This window comes from Cryptotermes secundus, unplaced genomic scaffold (assembly GCF_002891405.2).
Source record: "Cryptotermes secundus unplaced genomic scaffold, Csec_1.0 scaffold181, whole genome shotgun sequence".
NCBI lineage: Eukaryota > Metazoa > Arthropoda > Insecta > Blattodea > Kalotermitidae > Cryptotermes > Cryptotermes secundus.
Genome location: NW_019723906.1, coordinates 3,478,602 through 3,500,192, shown reverse-complemented (window position 1 = coordinate 3,500,192; position 21,591 = coordinate 3,478,602). Strand labels below are relative to the sequence as shown.

At 39.3% G+C, this 21,591-nt stretch overlaps 2 protein-coding genes across 4 annotated transcripts in view; one reads left to right on the top strand and one right to left on the bottom strand.

The window, feature by feature from the left end:
• Window positions 1-21,591, bottom strand: part of LOC111861939 — a 268,942-nt gene that overhangs the window by 143,334 nt on the left and 104,017 nt on the right. For 2 of the 3 annotated variants that reach the window (XM_023846923.2, XM_033750518.1), the window contains exon 1: window positions 231-494. The exons of the other annotated variant lie outside the window; for it this stretch is intronic. In XM_023846923.2, the coding sequence (XP_023702691.1) occupies window positions 231-251 (21 nt within the window). In that variant the 5' untranslated portion in view covers window positions 252-494. Of the gene's footprint in view, window positions 1-230; window positions 495-21,591 lie in introns of those variants that run through there. 3 annotated transcript variants of the gene reach the window in all.
• Window positions 1-21,591, top strand: part of LOC111861972 (adenosine receptor A2b) — a 159,166-nt gene that overhangs the window by 100,921 nt on the left and 36,654 nt on the right. The window lies entirely within an intron of this gene.

The window sequence follows — 21,591 nt, the reverse complement described above, 5'->3', positions numbered from 1 at the left end:
TGTATCTCTTTAATTATGAGTTGGATACGCAAAACACGTTACAGTATATTAACATTTTTTGTTCCAAATTACCTCAGGAATGCCCTCCCTAAGTGGGGGTAAAATTTCGTGAATCACCCTGTATACTATTTTGATTACAAAATAAATAAGAAAAATCACTAACTCAAAGAATTACTTCTGTTGGTACTGACGGTGAAGTACTAAAAATAGATACTGCGATAGTAAAATACCTTGTCAATAACCTGCTCCATTTTACAGCCATCTATAGACACTCGCGTCCACCTGTTGCTTTGACTTCATGGCTGACCACAACACAATAACATACACGTTATATCTCTGTTTATATTAACATGATATGAATCTGTATGTGAATTAATTGTCACATGTTACAGCGTATAACAAACCACAGTGAATATGATACTTCATAATAAGCTCATGTGTTGATTTACAGCGAAAGAAACACTGAACAAACTTCACATTTCATTTCACTTGCACGCGTGGACAACACCCTCTTCTCTATGTCGCTTTAAGCATTCGTCAAAATCCGGCTATTATTCGATAATTTCCGTAAAATATCTGACGTCATGAGCGACATTTTGACGCAACATGACTCCGTGTTACAAGCAGCGGTATGTAACTAGATCTGCTGTTCTTTAAAATCACATACTTTTGAAGTCAACAGTGGCAATGTAAAACATATAAACTGCACCTCTAATCAGTTCTCTTTTATCGTCAGTACTTTTACATCTGGCCTTTCTCAACCGAATGCCCAGTACAGGATGATTCTAAATTATTGTCTAGGTTTCCATGGTCTATAATTTTCAAATCGGAAACAACAACAAAAAATGAAGAAAGCAGTCTTCTGGGATTTTGCACCGTGTATCTGTGGTGTTAACCGACGTTTCGGAGGAACGTCGGTTAACACCACAGATACACGGTGCCAAATCCCAGAAGACTGCTTTCTTCATAGTCACCGCCGTGAAAGCCTCAAATCTTACAACAACAAAAAATGCTTATAGAATATAAAAGTGTATTTTAAAATGTTTTATTGTCTGCCAAATAAAAGTTTCTGAATTATCCCTTCATAGTCAGTAAGCAGGTTTATTTTTTTCCGGTTTGAAAATTATAGGCCACGGAAAACCCGACAACAATTTAAAATCATATTTTAGATTTAGTCGAGTCCGCTAACTGTGGTAAAGATTGTAGGGTGTGTATGGTTTATGAGTGAAGTCTCAGTTATAATGCGTTGCCTTCCCTCCTATATTGCAGAAGCAACAACTACTTTTTGACATAACTGAATTCTTCTACCGTGCAATCCTGAGGCCAGGTCTAAAAATATGACCTGTACGAGGGGGGACCCCATAAAAATGGAATTTGTTTATAAAAAATTCTGTATTTATTTTTACACAACTAAACTTTAATCCCCATCAAAGTACTCTCCATTTGATTCAATGCAATTGTTCAAACGTTTCTTCTATTGCTCAAAACTTTTTTAAATGTATCGCTGGTGACGCCTTTTAGCGCTTCCGTCGTTTTTTTCTTTACGCCTTCAACATCAGCAAAACGCTTTCATTTGAGGTCTCTTTTCATCCAAGAAAATAGAAAAAAATCGCACGGGGCAAGATCGGCTGAGTGCGGGGGGTAAGGCAATGGTGTCATTCCATTTTTGGTCAAAAATCGCTGCAAACACAGCGCTGTGTGGGCAGGGGCGTTGTCATGATGAAAGAACCATTCACCTGTTTGCCACAAATCGGATGTTTTCTCCTTAAACTCTTATGCAACCTTTTCAAAACTTCGTCAATTGTCCGCCGGCGATCTTCCAGAATGATCTGATGAATTATTGTCACGTTTTCATCAGTTCGGGCGGTCCACTTCGAGGTTGATTATCAGTTGACATTTCACCACGTTTGAAACGGGAGAACCATTCGTAAATTTGTGTTTTACTCATGGCGGTTTCCTTGTAGGCCGTTTGGAGGATAACAACCGTTTCTGATGTTGTTTTACCCAAAAGGAAACAAAATTTCACAGCAGCACGTTGTTCGTTTGAATCAGCCTTTAAAAAGTAGACGAATTATAAAAAAGTCACTTGGAAAAAAATTCAACAAACACTAACGCAAATTTCTCCGTCGACGTCAGCCGGCATACTGATTCAGGAAGGTGCTGCAAACAACCACCTAGCGGCGGAAACCTGCACAAAAATCAAATTCCTTTTTTTGGGAGGGGGGTGTCCCTTATCGTACATAGTACTATACTTTACTGCGAATTAGGCAGAACACGGAAGAACATATACACCAGAAAAATTTGCGAAAAGTCAGTAAAATATAGACTGGAAGGGCGTCCTCCATGGAATACATACTGTGACGCATGTAGACTCGTTGCTGGGCAACGACTCGGTACACACATCGCGGCAACGAATACGTAGACAATAGAAGAACACAGTTTCAATGCAACGGGATGTAAACACACCTCTATAATAAAATAATTGCTAGGAAACGCTATTTTTCTCTTGGATCAGCCCCGAAGCTATATAACGAGTTTCTCAGAATAACTGAGGGTTCAGTTGAGAATACATGGACAAAAGAGTACAGAAAAGTACAAGGACGAGAAGGGAGAATGTCCTAGTGATTTGTGAAGTAGGTAGATTAGTGAGAGCGCTATAATATATTGTGATTAAGAGAGATCGTATGTAAAAGAAGTGTTAATAAATTCGATCATCCTGTTCAAAGCTCATTGTTATTCGTCACGGAACCCTGGATATATATATATATATATATATATATATTTCAAGTTGAAACTAATAAATTTAAAGTAGTGGTAGGAAAACCACAATGAAACACGTTACTAGGGAAATGTAGGCGAAAACGGAAGGATAATAATAAAATGAATCTTAAATAAATATGACGAGGGGATATGAACTGGATTCATGAGGCTCAAGACACTGACCCTGGAGGGCTCTTGTGAAAATATATTGAAGCTCCGGCTTTTTATGAAATACTGAGAATTTCTTGAGTAGATGAGCAACTATGAGCTTCCCAAGAACAATTCAACTCCATGTAGTTGCTTTAGTTAGTTATTAATTTAATTTGTAAAGTAGTTAATTTAGGGCAGTGTCCTAGGTTAGGCATTTAGCCGCGCGATTTCACAAGGCGGCCTCTTGGGTTCGGTCCCGGATAAGGTCATGTGGGATTTGTGGTGGACAAAGTGGTACTAGGGCAGGCTTTCTCCTAGTACTTAGGCTTCCCTGCCAATTTCCATTCCACCGATTGCTCCACACTCATCATCATCTAACATCCTGGGATCCGCGGCGACCCGGGTTCGATCCCGGGTCTGATCAAGTGGGATTTGTGGTGGACAAAGTGGCGCTGGGGCAGGTTTTCTCCGAGTACTTCGGTTTCCCCTGCCAATCTTCATTCCACCAATTGCTCCACAATCACCCTCGCCTATCATCTGGGGCTGGTACAATAGGCCAGAAGTGGCCAGAGTAGAAGGGACTTATTCCCACCCCACTAGCAATAAAAAATCATCTTGGTATGGTACAAAAGGTCAAATGTTAGTGGACTCAGTCTCAGCCCACCCCAAGAAATTAAAAAAATTAAGTAGTTAAGCTAGCTAATTAGTTAGTTAGTTAGTCAATCAGTCAGTTGGCGAACCTGCACTGGCCCCTCACATGTACCACAATGAAGAGCACGAAAGGAATCTTCTTCATACGCTAATTCCATAAATAGTTTATAAAAGGTTCTGACGATGGTGTACATCCCTCAAAATAACTGGGTTTCCGGACTTAGTTTATCGTCTGGTATTCTAAAAGCTACAGAACACAATGTTTCGGAAATTGGATGTTTCAGGTATTTAAATAGCTGTAGTGAGTATGACATAAGAGGCGATTGAACTCGGGTAATGCTTGCTACCTTTGAGTCCAGAACTTTTGTCATCTCGTCTGTTGTCCAAAAACATAAAAATTAGAATATACAAAACTGTAATTTTGCCTGTGGTTCTGTATGGGTGCGGAACTTGGTCTCTGATTTTAAGGGAGGAGCATAGACTAAGGGTGTTTGAGAACAGGGTGTTGAGGAGAATATTTGGACCGAAGAGAGATGATGTGACAGGAGGTTGGAGAAAACTGCATAATGATGAGCTTCATAACTTGTACTCTTCTCCAAGTATAATTAGAATGATCAAGTCAAGGAGGATGAGGTGGGCAGAGAATGTAGCACGAATGGGGAGAAGAGGAATGCATATAGGATATTGGTGGGAAAACAGAAGGAAAGAGACCACTTGGTAGACCAAGACGTGGGTGGGTGGATAATATGAGAATGGATCTTAGAGAGATAGAATGGGATGGTATAGATTGGATTGACTTGGCTCAGGTAATGGACCAGTGGAGGGCTCTTGTGAAGACGGTAATGAACCTTCGGGTTCCATAAAATGCTGGGAAATTTTTGAGTAACTGCAGAACTGGCGGCTCCTCCAGAAGGGCTCAGCTCCATGAGTAAGTAAGTAAGTAAGTGAATATGACATGGATTATCCAGTGATTAAGGTAAGTTCTTTCAAAGGGACAGAGCAGAGTAGGTGTCTTCTCCCTCACCTGAGGACGGAAACAGATCCAGTTCCCGAAACGCTTTGTTTTCTAGTTTTCAGACTATATGATGATGGACAGAGTCCGAAGACCGAATAATTCTAATTTTATAAAATTCAGTTAATTTATTTCAACAGAAAGAGGTAAGCTACGTGAGGCATTTTGAATTAAATTATCATAAATTAGTGACACTCTAAGGAAAGTATTGTCTGTTATACTCGTAAGGTGTAACTCCTGCGCTTACTACAGAAATTAAGAATATACCGAAACATAAAATACTAAAAATAGCCCGTCTAATTGACGATGGACGTGCAGGACGGAAGATGGCTTCATTAAAATGAAGTGTTACAGCGTCTCTATTAACGATGTGAGGTTTCACTCGTGGGCGTGGCACCCTCTTTACTTTTCTTTTTTCGTGGTGGATGACATTCCCCGTATACATCGGTTCTATATTGAATAATGTAATTTTAAAACAAAATGGGTCGTGCTCAAAAGTTTCTCTTCACCAGAAATCTTACTCCTGAAACTGAAAATTTAATGGGCTAATAATGTCACTAAAGCGATAGAATCCAGACGCCTGTTATAAATAACGTCATAATTCATAATTACGAATATTTAAACCCACGTCCAGGAAACCCAATTTCGTATCAAGTTTCCGGTTAATTAAATCTCTCTTTCGTTCAGAAAATAATTGAGAAAAGAAAGATTAAAACTCTGTTAACTAATAACATAGAACAAAGCCCTTAATGAGAAAATTGTAGTCTTTCAGACCCTCGAACATATACCCCCTATATTGCGGAATTCGAAGTTTCATCACCGTATTAAAAAATATCCGACATTCGTCTCTATTGTAAGGCAGACAAATCAAATACAGCCTTTATATATAACTTTTAGATCAGTTCTAACACTACTTATTTTTCTTGTCTTATTGCTTACTTTTAGGTCATCCAAATGGTACCTTCCCTTTAGGATTTCCAACTAAAATTCTATACGCATTTCTTATATCTTCCATTCATGCTACATGTCCCACATATCTTACCGTCCTTATATTTGCTGAAAGACTTACACTACTCATCATCTGTGAATTTTATTCCAAGCATCCCCTTATTTCATTTCTTTAAGGTCCAAATATTCTCCTCTCTGTTTTCCTTCCTATGGAGCCAGGATAGCTCAGTCAATATAGTGACCCCCTATGGGATGGACGACGGAGGAAATTAGGTATTTCCGACAGGGACAAGAGATCTTTCTGTCCTTCACAGCGTCCAGACTGGCTCTGCGTCCCACCCGGCCTTCTATGCAATCGGTAACGGGCCTGTTTTCCCGGGGGCAAAGATGCCGGGGGAGTTGAACTCACCACCCAATTCCATCTAGTGTCGAGGTTAACAATACGTAGACCGCCACTTGCCCACACGCATTCATGGCCTTGTGCTTAATGAATTCAGGACAGGGGCAACCTATGTTCCGTGTTTAGGGTTACCGACCACGTTTCATGCACGTACAAAACCGAGTAAAATTACATTTTTCTCAGAATATTGGAAACCAGGTATAATGAGCTGAATATAATCTCAATCTACGAATGGTGACGGATTGGCTGGACTAGCGGGTTAACTCAGTGGTAAAAAACTACATTCATATTTAGGAAGTTTTCGGTTGGAATCTCGGCTGGGACACTGGCTATACCGACAGAGGTTCTCTCGTTCTTTTTGCCAGTCCCTCCATACAAATCCCAGGCTAGCATCCCGATTGCACCATGAGTACTTCCTGTCATGACAGTAAAGCTATCCGTGTACTTAACTAATTAAGCACTACGCCATAAGGCGTATGTGGGAGTGGATGTATGGATCCATATTTTCTTGATCTCGGCACTAGCTTCACACTCCGCCCGCTTTACCTCCGAGGAAAGAGCTCCCAGTAAACACTGGATAGGAGGCTGGGTGGGTCCCAGAACCGTTCTGGACAACATAGAGAATATTCTTGACCCTACCGGGACTCGAACAACGTCAGCCCCCCCTCCCGTCGCCCAGCCCTTAGCCAGTAGCTGTACCGACTGCGCTATCCCGGCTTCCTGCCACATCGTTTTCAACTCATTAGTCATTCTGAAAATAACACCACACACACGAAATGGATGGAGGTTCATTCCAATTGAACCTCACACCAAATCAGTCGTGATATGTTCTCAAACTGCAAAAGTCTATTTCACTGGTAAGCAAATTACATATTGTATGAATTTTATTGACTATTTTGAGGTCCATATTTCAGTGTTTATTGAAGTTACTCTCTGTAAAGATGTGTTACTCTATTCCTACTACAAAGAAATACTAGTAACATCCCAGTTCTCTGGTCTCGTGGGAGCTATGACGTCATGTACTTCCTGCTGAAATCAATACCGGTTCCTAAGTTCTGTATTTTTGGGTGGGGGTGACTTTATAATGCTCACTTTATGTGCACCGATATTGTTGAAGTCATCAGCATCATCATCAGCATTAAGGTTTGGTTCTTTCGATCGGTTCCGTTCCTCTATAAGAGATTGATATTTCCAGCTTTACTTCGAGAGTCAGATGGATTCTCTTCCTCTGTGTTTATAGTCCATTATCTGTTTTGGGGTGCGTTTGGGTTCCATTCTTTCAAGAACGAATCCATTTAAGTCTATTTTTCTGAATTATATTATTTAAATTGAATACATTTCTTTCGTCGTTGATGTCATCTTGCAATATTACAAAAAGTTCTGGACACGTACCGCGTAAAAACGATGCCACAAAAAATCTTATATTTTTTCGTGTGTATTCGTTGTAGCGGTAACGCTTTTACAGAGCCGTTGCCTAGCAACGGTGGTGGGATACGCATATAAATACTCAGACTGATGATAGGGATTTATAAAGTATTACGTTGAGATGAGCTCAGGGGTCATGACATATATGTCTAGTTGCATAATGATTGATTCAGCCATTCAAAGGTTGATAAGGCGGATACACAGACATGCAGTTGGTGATCACATAAGTGTAATTTTATTCTTTCGAAATAAAGAAAGCTCGCTGAAAAGGCACAAATAGTTCTGTATCTTCTTATTAATATGTTTGTCAGTTACGTAGAAATCGTTACAAATTCCAAACATTAAAGGTATAGATAGGTACGTTTGAAACCTAAGATCCGGTTACATCTGTTGAACAAAATACGTCATTGAAATACACTGAACTACGATAAGTGAGGCCAGGTGCGGGACCAGTAAATGTATACCAGCCTTTGTGTAAAATATATCCATTACATAACGAACACTCAGCTACAAAGCAACTCTACTTGTCGTGTTTGATATCGTATCGTTAGCAGAAATGCATAATAAAACGGGTCTCTATGCTAATTTGCATTCAGTTGAGAAATTGCTGTAAATAAACTGTGTGATATAAATAAAGATATTATTAAACTGATCAATTTAATAAGGTTTGGATGATATGGGCGTAAGGGATGAGATATGCGTATACAATTTAGTGGCAAAATCACACAAATGGGACCCAGATGTAAATGTTAGATAATATTACAATGTATCTTAAAGGAATAAGTTTCTACGATGTTGAAAGGGTTTATGTCCCTTAGAATTGGGATCGAGGGAGACCATTCTTTCAGCTCGTATGATCTCTTCTACAACGCTGTCAGTACATGGATTGTTTAACGTCGAATGTGATGATCAGTGAATGAAGAATTTTGAAGTAAAATGTCATGGTTAAATCCATGTACGTATCCCGGCATCCTCTTGGAGGGAATGAGGAAAAACACAAAAACTTTCAGGATGACCGTTGTTCCTACTTATATTCGAACCAAGCCCGTGTTGAAGAAAAGTATGCAGCATTACTGCTGCACCAACCAGCTGAGTGCTGAAAGTGTGTTAGTACCGTTAAGCACCTTCGGATATCACATGAGATGAATTTCTTAACTAGCTGGGTGAAATAGTTCCCAATAACGACTTTCTTCTTTAAGTTAATTTTGGAAGAACATCTGAACAAAATAAAATACAATATGACCTACCTACCTACCTACCTACCAATCGGTGCTATAGCCCTGGGTGAGCCTTGGCCTCCTCTACAACCAGTCTCCACAACCAATGCGTGCTGCCATAGGAATGGACCCGGGCATGATGACCCGAGGCTGGTTGTTAGGTTTCTGAACAAAATTGTTTTTACAGGATGAGGTTGTTAGCCTCATGCCCAACCCCAAACCTGGAGGACCAGGGCATCTCTCTTAGTCTGGACTCTACCCTTTGACCTTTCCGGCATGGGTGACCCTACTGACAGTTAAACTACCGCCGGCACAGCTCTCCAGGTCACAGAGTCACGCAAGCCCCACCACCACGACAAGGTGGAGACACCTTTTTGGGGACATTATGGCCTATGAACAGAAAAATATCTATGGGTTGTGAGAGCGTAATATCGGTAGAAGACCACGACGTTTCGGGAAAGCATATTGCCTGCATCTTCAAGGTCCAAGAGTAAGTAAAGCAAGAAACCAGAAAGACGTAAGCGGTAAATTTCCTTGCAAGCTTTCTGTCCTTTTCTTGCTGATTTTCTCGGTTTAATCAGTCTTAGACCCTGAAGATGGAACCAGTACGCTTCTCCAAAACATCAATGATCTACCATACTACACGGTGACACATGCCAGAAAATAAAAATCTCATATTCACTGCTGTGAGAACCTAACATCCAATTGAATTCATTGCGTTTCGTTTGGCACCCGATATGAATATACTGCTACTCATTCTTTGTACTACTTGTATGTCTGTCCGTCGGCATGTTTCAGCTCAATACGAGAATCAGTGACTACAGTAGCACTTTAAAATGTTCGTGTCGGAGCCCTTTGCCAGACAAACGTACCTCCATGTGGATTTTCTCTGATCAGTGCCCGCGTTACACGGATGCTATCTCCCCGTTCCCGCATTGATACAATATGCATGGCTTGCCGTGACAAAACCAAGCGGCTGACACTGCAAGAGCTTGGCAAACTAATGCCAAGTATTAGCGAGTACAATGAATGTGAAAATCTATGAATAGTTTACACCAATTTGTAACTGAAGCAGCAAAATTTCTGTCTTGTATTCGGAGATTTTCGATTCGAATTTTGGCTAAAACACGGACTATATTGATTGACGTTATTCGTGGTTTTCATCAGTCCTCCCGGATAAATGTTGAGATAGTACCTTAAATTAGGTCTCGACATATTGCTTCCGTATATTTTCCAGTTTATTATTCACCCGCATCCCGCCATTGGACTCTATACACTGAGTTCCTTACATAACTACGTAAGAACACCAGAAAGGAACAACCAGTCAACAGAATTTAGCATAAATATTTACAAATTTACATTTCATCCTCACAAACATTTTGATTGCAAGTCATATATGTTTATTATAATATTGTGGCATGTAGACTCGTTGCTAGGCAACGACCGCGAAATAAGCAACTATATAATCACCGTTGCTAGGTAATGACCGCAACAGACATGCACACAACCGTAGAACAACTATTGTAAGCGGTGTTTTCTGTGCGGTCCTTGCCGAGGCTATATAATGAGTAGCTGCGATTACCAGAGTTAGGCTTAAACTTGGCGACTGTCAGGCATACTACCGTTCAAGTGACGAGGCTACTGTGGTAGCGAATACTAGTAGAAATAGGGCATAATCTGCTGTACCGAGCCTGGATTGACAGAGGCCTTGTATATATTGTACATAGGAATAGGGATTAAGTTTAGATTGTAAATATATGTAAATACTGACAATGGACTTACTAACACAGACTATGACTGAAAAATGACAGACCCGACCTCTCGTCAGAGAGGGCGCCCCAAATGAACAGGACAGTAACTTTCATATAAAGAAAAAACAATCTGCTCATGAGCCCCAGTCGGGGCTCGACACCAAGACAGACAGACTGGCCGACCGTCAGTCGCAATGTGACTTACTTACTACTACCAGAGTTAACACTTGGGACAAGAAGTCAGTCCAGCCAGTAAGCGCGTGAACACGGAAGCTGAGGAAGCTGCGGCTTTGGTAGCCGTTACCAGGCTGCAATCGATGAAGATACATCAGGCTGAGAAGACTTAGTGAGTGCTGTAGTGAATTATAGAATGTGTGAATTAGCAATAGCGCTATGGTTACTTGTAGTTAAGATCCGTAAGTGTTCAATAAATCCAGTTACAAATTCACTCATACACGAGACAATACGTTACAATTTTAATTTGTTTTCACCACAAAGCGATACGTATCCTGAACTAACCACAAAGGTGTCTAAATTTTGTATTTCATATATGTTGATTAATAAATAGTAGGAAACACCTTACCCAGCACCGATGACCACATTTTACAATATACAGAGTGTTTCACGACTTTAGGGCATAACTGCAGGAGGCGATTTCCTAGGTCTTTGTGATCAAAAAAGTTCATATAAACATGTGTCCGATTTTGGACGGTTACGGAGTTATGACCGTTTTTTCATTCCCGTACAAGCCCTCGTGTGAACCGCGTCTATCATCTGACGGGTCGCTATTTTTAGCCAGCTGCAGACAGAGCGTTCTCGTTATCTCGACACTTTAGAGGTACCTAAGGCGTGGTGGGTTGTTATGTACCCGCGCGGTTCGCAACTGAGCGACAGCCTGTGTTGAGGCCGGCGGTGGCATTTTCGAAAATCAGCTTTAAGCACCAATAAATTCAAATTAAATGTAATTTCACGAAGTTAACTTTACATTCCTACTTTAAATGTATCATGTATTATGCTGGTTTATTATTTTGTTCCATTTATTGTCAGTAATCGTTACCTTCTATTCTGAGTTTAAAACGGTCATAACTCCGTAACCGTCCAAAATCGGACACATGTTTATATGAACTTTTTTGATCACAAAGACCTAGGAAATCACCTCCTGCAGTTATTCCGTAAAATCATGAAACACTCTGTATAGGCTGTATAAAAGTTGGATTAAAATCGACTTGGGATAGGAAAATAAAAAGGATTCGGAAACAAAAAGGGATATGTAAGGAGTTTCTGGCCTGATCTCAAGTCTCGAAAAGAACATGCGATTCCATTTTGTGGATCAACAAATCATTGTCACAGAATATCGAATTGCTGTGATTTACTTAGGTTTTGCTTGTCTCGCCATTCAACTTTAAAAATTTGAAAGAATGTATAATACATTTCCGAAAGAACTTCTCCTTATTAAGATGATGGCAAAAGAGACTTCAGCAGTAGCTCCATTCTAAACCGTCTTTTGTAGATATTCGTTATAAAGTTCATTCAAATAACAGAAAATGACGAATTGTAAGACTCGAAATCTTCACTGTAGTGACAGTGAAAATTACTGTCACCTGGGATGTGACGTAGTATAGTTTGGTACATGTTTATCTACGTGTCGGAGGAACATGTTTCCTCCTTCTTCAGAGTGGAATTGCAAACCAAGCGTTGAATATTTATTTCACCGCTCATCTTACACGTTTGCTCAAGGCCCCAAACTCGTGTTCTTTATCTGCATAACCGTATAATTTTTCCAAGTTAGGCTTACTTTTCTACCAAGAAGATTGAAGTAGAATTATTCTCCGAAACATCGATAAATACTGACACTCCTTAGTGACTAGACACTGATTTTGGATGGATAATTAGATATACTGAAATCTTGTAACTACAAATATTTATAACACTATCACTAATCTACACACTTAAACAATCACTACAGAACACCCTAAGACTCAGTTTGTTATGTCTTCGCTGGCCGTTGATTGTTTACCGTCTTTACTAGGCGTCACTAGGTTACGGCTGCTAACTCTGTCTTCTACTTCCGTTCCCACTTCGTCGTCGCCTATCTTACCAACTCACAACTTGTCCTCAACTGCCCCAACTGCTGGCTATCAACTGCCCAACCCAGAGTCAGAGTCAGAGTCAGAGTTACTTTACGACTGGCGGTTTACCGCCAATTAGTCCGTCTTTGCGCCAAGCCTCTGGAGACTCATGACCAGAGTTCCTTTTTTGTAACTGAACCCTTACGATCATAGTCCTTACGTAACATCGTTTCTGACGAGAAGATGGGTTTGTCTCATGAATAGGTTTAGTCTTTGCTAAGTGTAACAGCCTACATTTTCCTGAAGGTTCTCGCTATATAATCTCGGGACGACTACATAAAGGACACCACTTCCAACATATCCTCTATGGTTGCACATGTATCCGCTGTGGCGATAATTTTTTGCTGAACCGTTAACTAGCAGCGGACAATGTTTCAGTGATCATGTCACAATGTATACCGTTCTACACAGCGTCATATCCTAGAAGACAGAAACGTTTAATGGTCAAGTTAATTAAGAAAATTATAAGTCCTAACTTAAGAATTTTAGACAAAATTTCTAGTTAAAATACTCCTTCGTAATGCTGGCCATGAAGATTGATGATAAGTAACAATTACACCAAAACAAAACGCAGAAACTATACCAGATTCAAGTACAGTACTTCGGGATTAAATTGATGTTGTTGGTTCCGTGTCTAACAGCTCGTTTTGCTGCAACACATTAAGTTTCTTTTATTATAAGGTCAAAGTTCAACTCTCATTAGATTATATAACGATAAATAACAAGTTAAACGAAAAGATTAATCAAAGATTATTGGAGTAGTAATAAATTTACCGGCACCACGTTGATAAGATTCTATTTAGAAATTTCAGGATCAGATTTCTGACGTCATTGGTATTTAACAATTTTCTAATAATCAATTTATCAACGGAAACACACCGAATGGCTATATTCTGCCCTGTACTATATTTTTCTTTAAAATCACTGAAACTTCATTCTGAGCAAATGAACTTAGATCTGAATAGAGTATGTTGCTAGTCAGAGACTGTTACGTTAACGAACCTGTTAGAGCTTTTGCTCTTTATTTGGAAAATATTTTGTAGTAATCCACTAAATATCATGGCAAGACTCGATTCCGGGAATTCTGTATCGGAATATTATGTAAATTACCTGGTTTAAAAGTTGCTGTATGTGACAGAATAAATATCTTCTTTATTGTGATTTGACTTGTCATGAAACTGGAATTTACAATCATATAAGGATTTGCTCAAAATGTTGCTGGGTAACAGATCGGAAAACAAATATCACAGGCACGAATGCGGAACGATAGGGCGCCCATTGCTAGGCAATGCATGGCAGGGTACGCCTGAAAACTATATATATATATATATATATATCCGTTGCTGAGCATTTGATGTGTTTTCTGTGGGTGGTCCGTGCCTAGTCTATATAGGAAGCAGTGAAACTGTTCGACAGGAGATTTTCGTTGGGAAGATGTCGTTCAAAGAAGTTCAATAGTTCAAGACTTTACTTTATGTGTTATCACTTTTCGAATTTATGAAGTGTTATAATTACAGTAAGATTGTGTTGCAACTAATTATAGTTACGACCTATACACTGTTAATAAATCCAATTAGCAATTCGAACCCCGTCTCTGGTCACTGAAACATGTGGCAAATATGTCCACGTTAAAATAACCTTACAGTAATTTTAATAAAGCACATCTGAAAACTATGTTACACACGATACTGACACGTATCTTAGTAAACCACAAATAACCTGAATGAGACGTTTCGTGCTTAATTTTTAGTATCACCCAAATCTGATTACTGCATACTGTCATTATAATCTGTAGAATAAGTAGATATCTGTCTGTCGCTTCCTCCCATGCGAGTGACAATTTTAGGAAACTAGCTGCACAGTATGTTTACATGTTGTGGGACAGAGTTTTCCTGTCAGTATAATACAGGGATGTAGGTTACATTCAGAGAAGAGGTTTATTTCATTCATGAGTCTGTTCTACTCGCTGTCGCTATTTGTTACAGCTATTTCCATTCGTGGAAGTCCCCATGTTGTTTTCCTTCTACTTCACACCAATTTCTGCCCACGACTTTAAGAGTATGTTGATTACAGAATAAATTCAATAGAGAATTAATTACATTTGGAAATAAAGTTCTTGGGAACGTCTTGTTGCGTAATTGGACCTAAGAACTTTAATGGGAGCATTTCGGGTCAACACACAATAGAATCCTTCCTTGATCTACACAGATGTCCACTTTTGACAGTACAGTGAAATCTAAGGAAACTGAGGATCTTGTTAGGATGGGAAGGACAAAGACTGTGAAAAAGTGTTAGTGAAGAAGGTTCTTTGAAAGCGTCCACTTGGAAGATCAAAAAGGAAATGGAGAGAGAATTTTAGTACGGATGCTGGGGAGGTTGTATGGATTGGAGCTGGATGGAACTGGTTCAGGATTCCTGCAGTCGTCGTTATCACCAGTTTCCACTAACACTGTCTGACTAGGCATTTATTTAATACTGGAAATATTTTTATACAGTAGTGAACATATATTGTGACATGACTCTTGAATGCCTGAATAGTGGAGCCAGAGGAGACGTACATTGTTAGGCAATGACTGGGTACATACGTTCCCGCACCAACGAATACGTAAGAAACAACTGCACTATTTCTAGGCTATCAAGATGGAAAAGGCGTTTCTTGTTGGGTCCGCCCCGAGGCTATATAACGAGGATCCCAGGCCAGCTAAAACAATAATTGAGAGAATCTCTTGCGATGGCGGTTGAATGATTGAGAATAAATGGCAACCGATAGTTGGAAATCGACGGTGCAGTTTCGAAGAAAAGAATTAGGCTGTGAAAAGAAAGCATCATGTGCGCTGCAAGTACAGTGAGCCCGTTGTAATTACTGTATTGAAATCGGTTGCCAGGATAAGACTAGTGAAGACTGAGAACCCTAGTGTGTCTGTATATGTAATGGTGAACTGTAAAGTGTGTAGATCAGCAACAGCGCTATATCATTTGTAGTTAAGAGTTGTGTGTTAAAGTGGTCAATAAACCTAATCATATAATTCATACCCTTCCTAGTAGTCACCCCTGCAAGTGACGATAAAGTAAATTATTGGATCTAGTACCTGAAATTAAGGATATTACCAGAAAATAGAATTTTACATTGAATAATCATAAAACGCTGTCCTGAAATATAACGACTGCAAATAGATAGCTATCTCTTTATTAATACGTTTTATATCTTAAATTGTATCACGCCATGAAGATGTATGGTGCAGTGAAGGTATAGCTCCACTATTCTAGACCTCGACACTAGATGGAGGTGAATGGTCAGCTTCATGCCTCTTCCGCTTTACTCTCGGTAAAACAGTCCCAGGTACCCACTGGACATGGGGATAGTTTGACCACAGAACCGGTCTGGACACCATGCAGAAAAAGAAAAACTTAACTCTGCCGAGAATCGAAATCTGGCCTCCCAGGCAGTAGCCCGTCGCTATACCGACTGAGTTATATCGGTTCTATGATATACATGATATCTTTTATGTGATTATTAATTTATTTTATTCTGTATAATAATCTGTATAAGAAATGACAGCCTAGAATAAATAAAAAATTTCTAGGGCTCTGGAATCAACATACATTTTTATGCAAAATTTTTATTCGTTGTCCAGTATTATTATATTCATATAGAAACACATAATTCTGAGTTGACCTATTTTGTTATTTAATTTTATGTAATGCTGTTCATGTTGTATAATAATCATAAGTTTCATAATATGAAGCGGAAAAGGGGAAATAGTTCAATGCTGAAGCAGAAAACTTCTCCTAAACGCAGACATATCTTATTGGACATGATCGCGATTTTACAGAAACCTAAGAGAGCAATATGATTTATAAATATATAGCCCATAAATTACAAAATTACGTCACAATTTCCCGCTATATCATTTACGCGACCGATAAGGACAGGAGGAGCGTGTAAAACAGGTCTGAGGCAGCACCTTCTTTGAAATTCACGTATGCAGTATTTCATATATTCCGCCAACCTCAATATACACGCATTTAACTGTCGGCCATTAATATTTTAGAATATTTAGAGGAAACTTTTTATAAAAGTAAAATATATCAGTACAAACTGCACAAAAATTATACTTCTAACTGACGTTCAAAATTCAGATTTCTTACTCACAATTCATAGGATATAACATAATAAATAATGGAAATATAACAATATAATAATATGGAAATTTTCCACTCGTGTAGATATTTAATTTAGATTTTCGATTCTGGTGCTAAATCAGAGAGAATTAGAAGAGCGAGAAATGAAGCATGCATGGGATAAATTACAACTGCGTGCAAAAATTGTAATGGGAAAACGCGGAGAAAAGAGACAACTTGGAAGATGTAAATATAGATGGAAGGATGTTAATATCTATCAACACGAAAGAAGGTTTGCGGGTTTGGAGTGAATTTATCTGGCTCACTATATGGGAGACTGGTAGGTACTGTAAGTAAGGAAAAAGGCTTTGGTATATTATAATGGAAAAAAAAATCTTGAAAAGTTGAGCGACTATTAGCTACTCTAGAAGGAATCTGCTACATGGACTTAGTCAAGTAGTAGAATTTACTTCCTCGAAAAGAACCCGATTTTTGTTATTAATGGTGGCTTGGTTCATGAAGGAAAAATCTCTGTGCTTCTAAAAATATGAAAAAGTTTTCCGATATTCCGAAGCTATTCTCGTCCTAAACCGCAAACTACGATGACAAAGAATGTAACGAGATTACCTTTGACACAGATTCATGGTGAAATTTGTAACATTTTTCCGTCATTCTTGTCGCTTTGAGTTCAAACTGCCAGGCATGATGCGTCTGCAGACGAAGAGAATCCTACAGCATATGCACAAGGACCACTTCTGCAAACAAGAATACTCGTAGCAGATTCATGCTTTAACCCTTGCAAATGAACAACCCAATAAAACAAAGAATCAACTTAATTTAACCATTTGCATTTAAACTCCACCCAAATATAAAACTCCATCCCTATGAATCTTATTTTCTTTTCAATTTACCTAGTCCTTCCAGCCGTACTATGGCCCTGGGGTCGACTCAGCCTCTAACAGAAATGAGTACCAGGAATATTCTTGAGGTAAAGGGCGGTCGGCGCGTAAGGCTGACAACCTTACCGCCACCTATGAGCCGATTGTCTAGATAATGTGGGACCCTCAACGTCTCACAACCCTGTGGGCCTTCACGGCCTGGTACAGGAATAGCTTTACTTTACTTTACTTCTTATCCCTATAAGTCTTACGGGTCGAGGCAGAATGAGCTATATATGAAATTATATTTAAACCTATAATAAAACCATCACTAAATCGTAAACACAAATACTTAGAAATGAAAACTTTTTCATATTATTAGTGTGATGGACCAGAATGAAATAAATAAAAAACAAATACTTACAGTTTTTCAATTTAAAAATTCTCTTGCTTTTCCAACAATATTTTATTTTTATATCGATGTGAAAAAGAGTACATATATATATATATACACACGAGTATATATATATATATATTTTAGACTAAAAGAAATATTATATACCAGTACTTTCGTTCAATATATGTGATGTCGCACAGTCTGACAAAAGTATACGTACATCTTACAGGAAATTATTGCCTCCATGTTCAAGATAGAAGAGTAAAGCAAACAGAAAGTACCAATCACAGTCAGATTCCTCACAAAGATATTCATTTTCCTTGTCTTGTACTTTAACGTTATTTTGTGGCTTCATATTAATAAAGTACATATTAGTCACATAAACTTTAATTGTAATATCATTATAATATTAAAAACCATGCATAGCATTTCGCTTGTAGCAATATGTCTTTAATGAGCCTCAAAATGATCATATACCTTTAAGTATAGCTATTCCAGTTTCTTTTATTATTATTATTATTAACTATGTAATTCTTCCGATTTCGTTCATAACAAAATATTCATGTGGTTCAGAAAATGACTAGGAGACTGGCTCTTTCGATTAGGGCAATGAACCCTGGGATTCAATACAATTCGGAGAATTTTGTAGGAAACTGAGTGAATATAAGCGCCTCAAAAAGAACTCATCCATGAAAACGGTTATATTCGTAGTTACTTATTTAATATATTGTGGCATGTAGATCCATTGCTAGGCAACGACCGCGAAACAAGAACTAGACAACTGCTGTTACTAGGAAAACGGCTCGTAATTTAAAACATAATAGCGGTATTTTCTGTGCAGTCCACGCCGAGATATTATAAGCAGGGTAGTCAGTCAGTGGAGTCAGTCAGTGGAGCGAATCAGTGGAGTTCAATGAGTTGGTTGCTGAGTGACTGAGTTATTGTCTGTTAGTTAGTTAGACAACTGCTGAGGTTCAGTTATTGTGAGCCGTTGCTGTGAAAAGCTGGTAGCCGAGGCCAAGGGATAATTCGGTAACACAGAGGCAGAGGAACGTCCACCGTTGGAAGCCACTACCGAGCAACGGCTAGTAAAGACGTGACTATGAACACCAGTGTATTTCTGTGTAATAGTGAATTGTCAAGTATAGTCACGAGCTGTATCAAAGTGTACACTAAATTGAGTCATCAATCCAAAACCCTTCTATAGTCACACTATCACGTGACAGTATATATTTGATTGAAAGGGGCGGCTTATGAGCATAGAACAGTTTCAGAAAGAGTATAAAATGGATTGTGCTGTTCTTGACAACTGGGTCTACTCATGTTCTCTTCCTGAACGCAGCTGCAGTGTTATGGTAGGAATATTGTTGGAAGGAAATCCTCCTTGATAAATTATACGGAAAATTCAATTACTGGAAGCAAGTCCCTTCCCCTCAGTCGGTTGCTGTCTCTGAGAGGGATGGTGGCCAGAGCACAGTACCACTGTGGAAATCAACACAATACATTAACTGAAGCATTCAGCATAGTAGTTAACTTGTAACTGCCTAAGAATAATTAGAGGAAAGGTAATTCAAAAACCCTAAATTACACTCTATATACAATATGCATAAAGATGAAACTGTTGGCAGTAATTCCTTAGCTTAACCTCATTTTCTCATGATTTCATGTGAAGCACGCGTCAGGCTAAATATTTCTGTGCAAGAGGAAATGCCCATAAGTATGCATGGACAATCTTCGGTTAACCGTTTTGAAGTACTCACATCAAATTTGTAATTGTTTTCCTATGTATGACACCGTGTAGTCTTGTAGATATTTACTGGAAATTTTAGTTAAACATATCGCCTCTACCTTCGGGGTAGACATTAACCAGACTTCACGATATCAAAGACAGTAATCTTCAAAGAACGAGTAATTTAGTTATCATTTGAATATAATGGCTGGATGAAACATTGAAGTTCGAATACAGTATTGAACCAAGGCATCATACGAATAGAAAGGTAAAGTTATCCCTGTAACAGGCCGTGAAGGCCCATAGGGTTATGAGGAGTCGATGGTCCCACATTTTATAGACTTATATAGTATTATACGGGCTTATATTGCAGAAGACAGTACACGCTAAGCAATAAACACTTAAATATAAGGAAGTTGAAGACTAATGAGACTTCCTTAAGGCATATAACAGATCTGTTCCATGAACATCCATTTATTACATGAGGAAATAGAACAGAGCCAGAGATGCGCATTGAATATGCAGGTGTAAAGATACTTGTGTGCAATCCATTAATCAGAGTGTCTGTATGCGGGCGGAGGGGGTTACACCTGTCTGAATACTCGCTACTGTCAGGGATACTTAGATGTAACAAGAGTCAATTTACTGCGTATCAAATAAACCGCGGAACGAACACTGTGATCTCCTAAACTGCAAAACAATAGAGTTTGGAGAAAATTCGACGTTTCCGATGGGTAAACAATGCAAAGAGACTTGAAGAAGCGGGTGTCGCCTGTCTCTGAGCCGAGATTTGAAACGGAGACCATGCCAACAAGGAGTTGGAATGCTACCCATGCGACACAGACGTTCGGTGGCTACAAACCACGGGATTCTTACAACCTGGATACAATAGACCAAAATACACACATCTAGTGCCACAACATTCCGTTTCCCCAGATGGAACAGAACGCTTTTAGGAGCTGCGATAGCGCTCTCAGTATGGCTACTAGCTACAGACTAGATTTCTGGTCCCGTCAGGAGCAAGCTTTTTCTCTTCTCCACGTGGTCCAGACCGGTTCAGGGGCCCACCCTGTGTCGTATTCAATGAGTACCGGGGGCTATTTCCCCTGGAGAAAAGCGGTCGAACCGTGATGCTGACCATTCACCATCATCTAGCGTGGAAGTCAAGAATACATGGATCTACACACTCATTCCCCCACACTTCTTCATGGCCTAGTGCTTAATTAGTTAAGTAAATGTAAAGCTATCCCTATAACAGGCCATGGAGGCCTATAGGGTTGTGAGGCGTTGAGGGTCGCAAATTATCTAGACAATCGGTTCATAGATGGCCGTATGGTTGTTAGCCTTATGCGCCGGCCGCCCTTTGTCCCCCAGGAAGTTTCCTGGTACTCATTTATGTTAGAGGCTGAGTCGGCCCCAAGGCAATATTGCGGCTGGAAGGATTAGGTAAATTGAAAAAATTCACCTCATCAGGATTCGATCCTCTGACCTTCCGTCTTGTAGCATAGTGCCTCAAACCAACTACACTACTGCGTGCCCCACTTAATTAATTAAGTACAGAGAAATATTTACCTTATCAGATGGCTTATAACATTCGTGTTCTTATTTTTTTATGTTGTTACTATCACTGCTGATTGTATAGCAACTTTCTAATTCCATGTGACGTAACATTAAGGCTTTGAAGCTTTTCTGGAATTAAAATAAAGATACCATATAAAGAAATTTCAGTATGGGTGTTGTCCAGGCCGAGATTCGAATAGAAATCTTCAGAGTCCAATGCGATGAAGACAGATGAAATGTAGTTACATACAGTGCACACTTCCTGGTAATCATCTACCGGATGCCAACAACATAATTCTACAAACTGAACCCCGTGACTGGGCGCAACTTCTCTGACACCTTTGTCATGCATGTAGCCAGAACAAAGCTTTGCAGGCGAAATCATACTCGCAGTTTGTGGTCTTAGCACAGTCTCCCCATACAAGTCTCGTATATCATATTTGAAGTTTCCACCGACGGTCC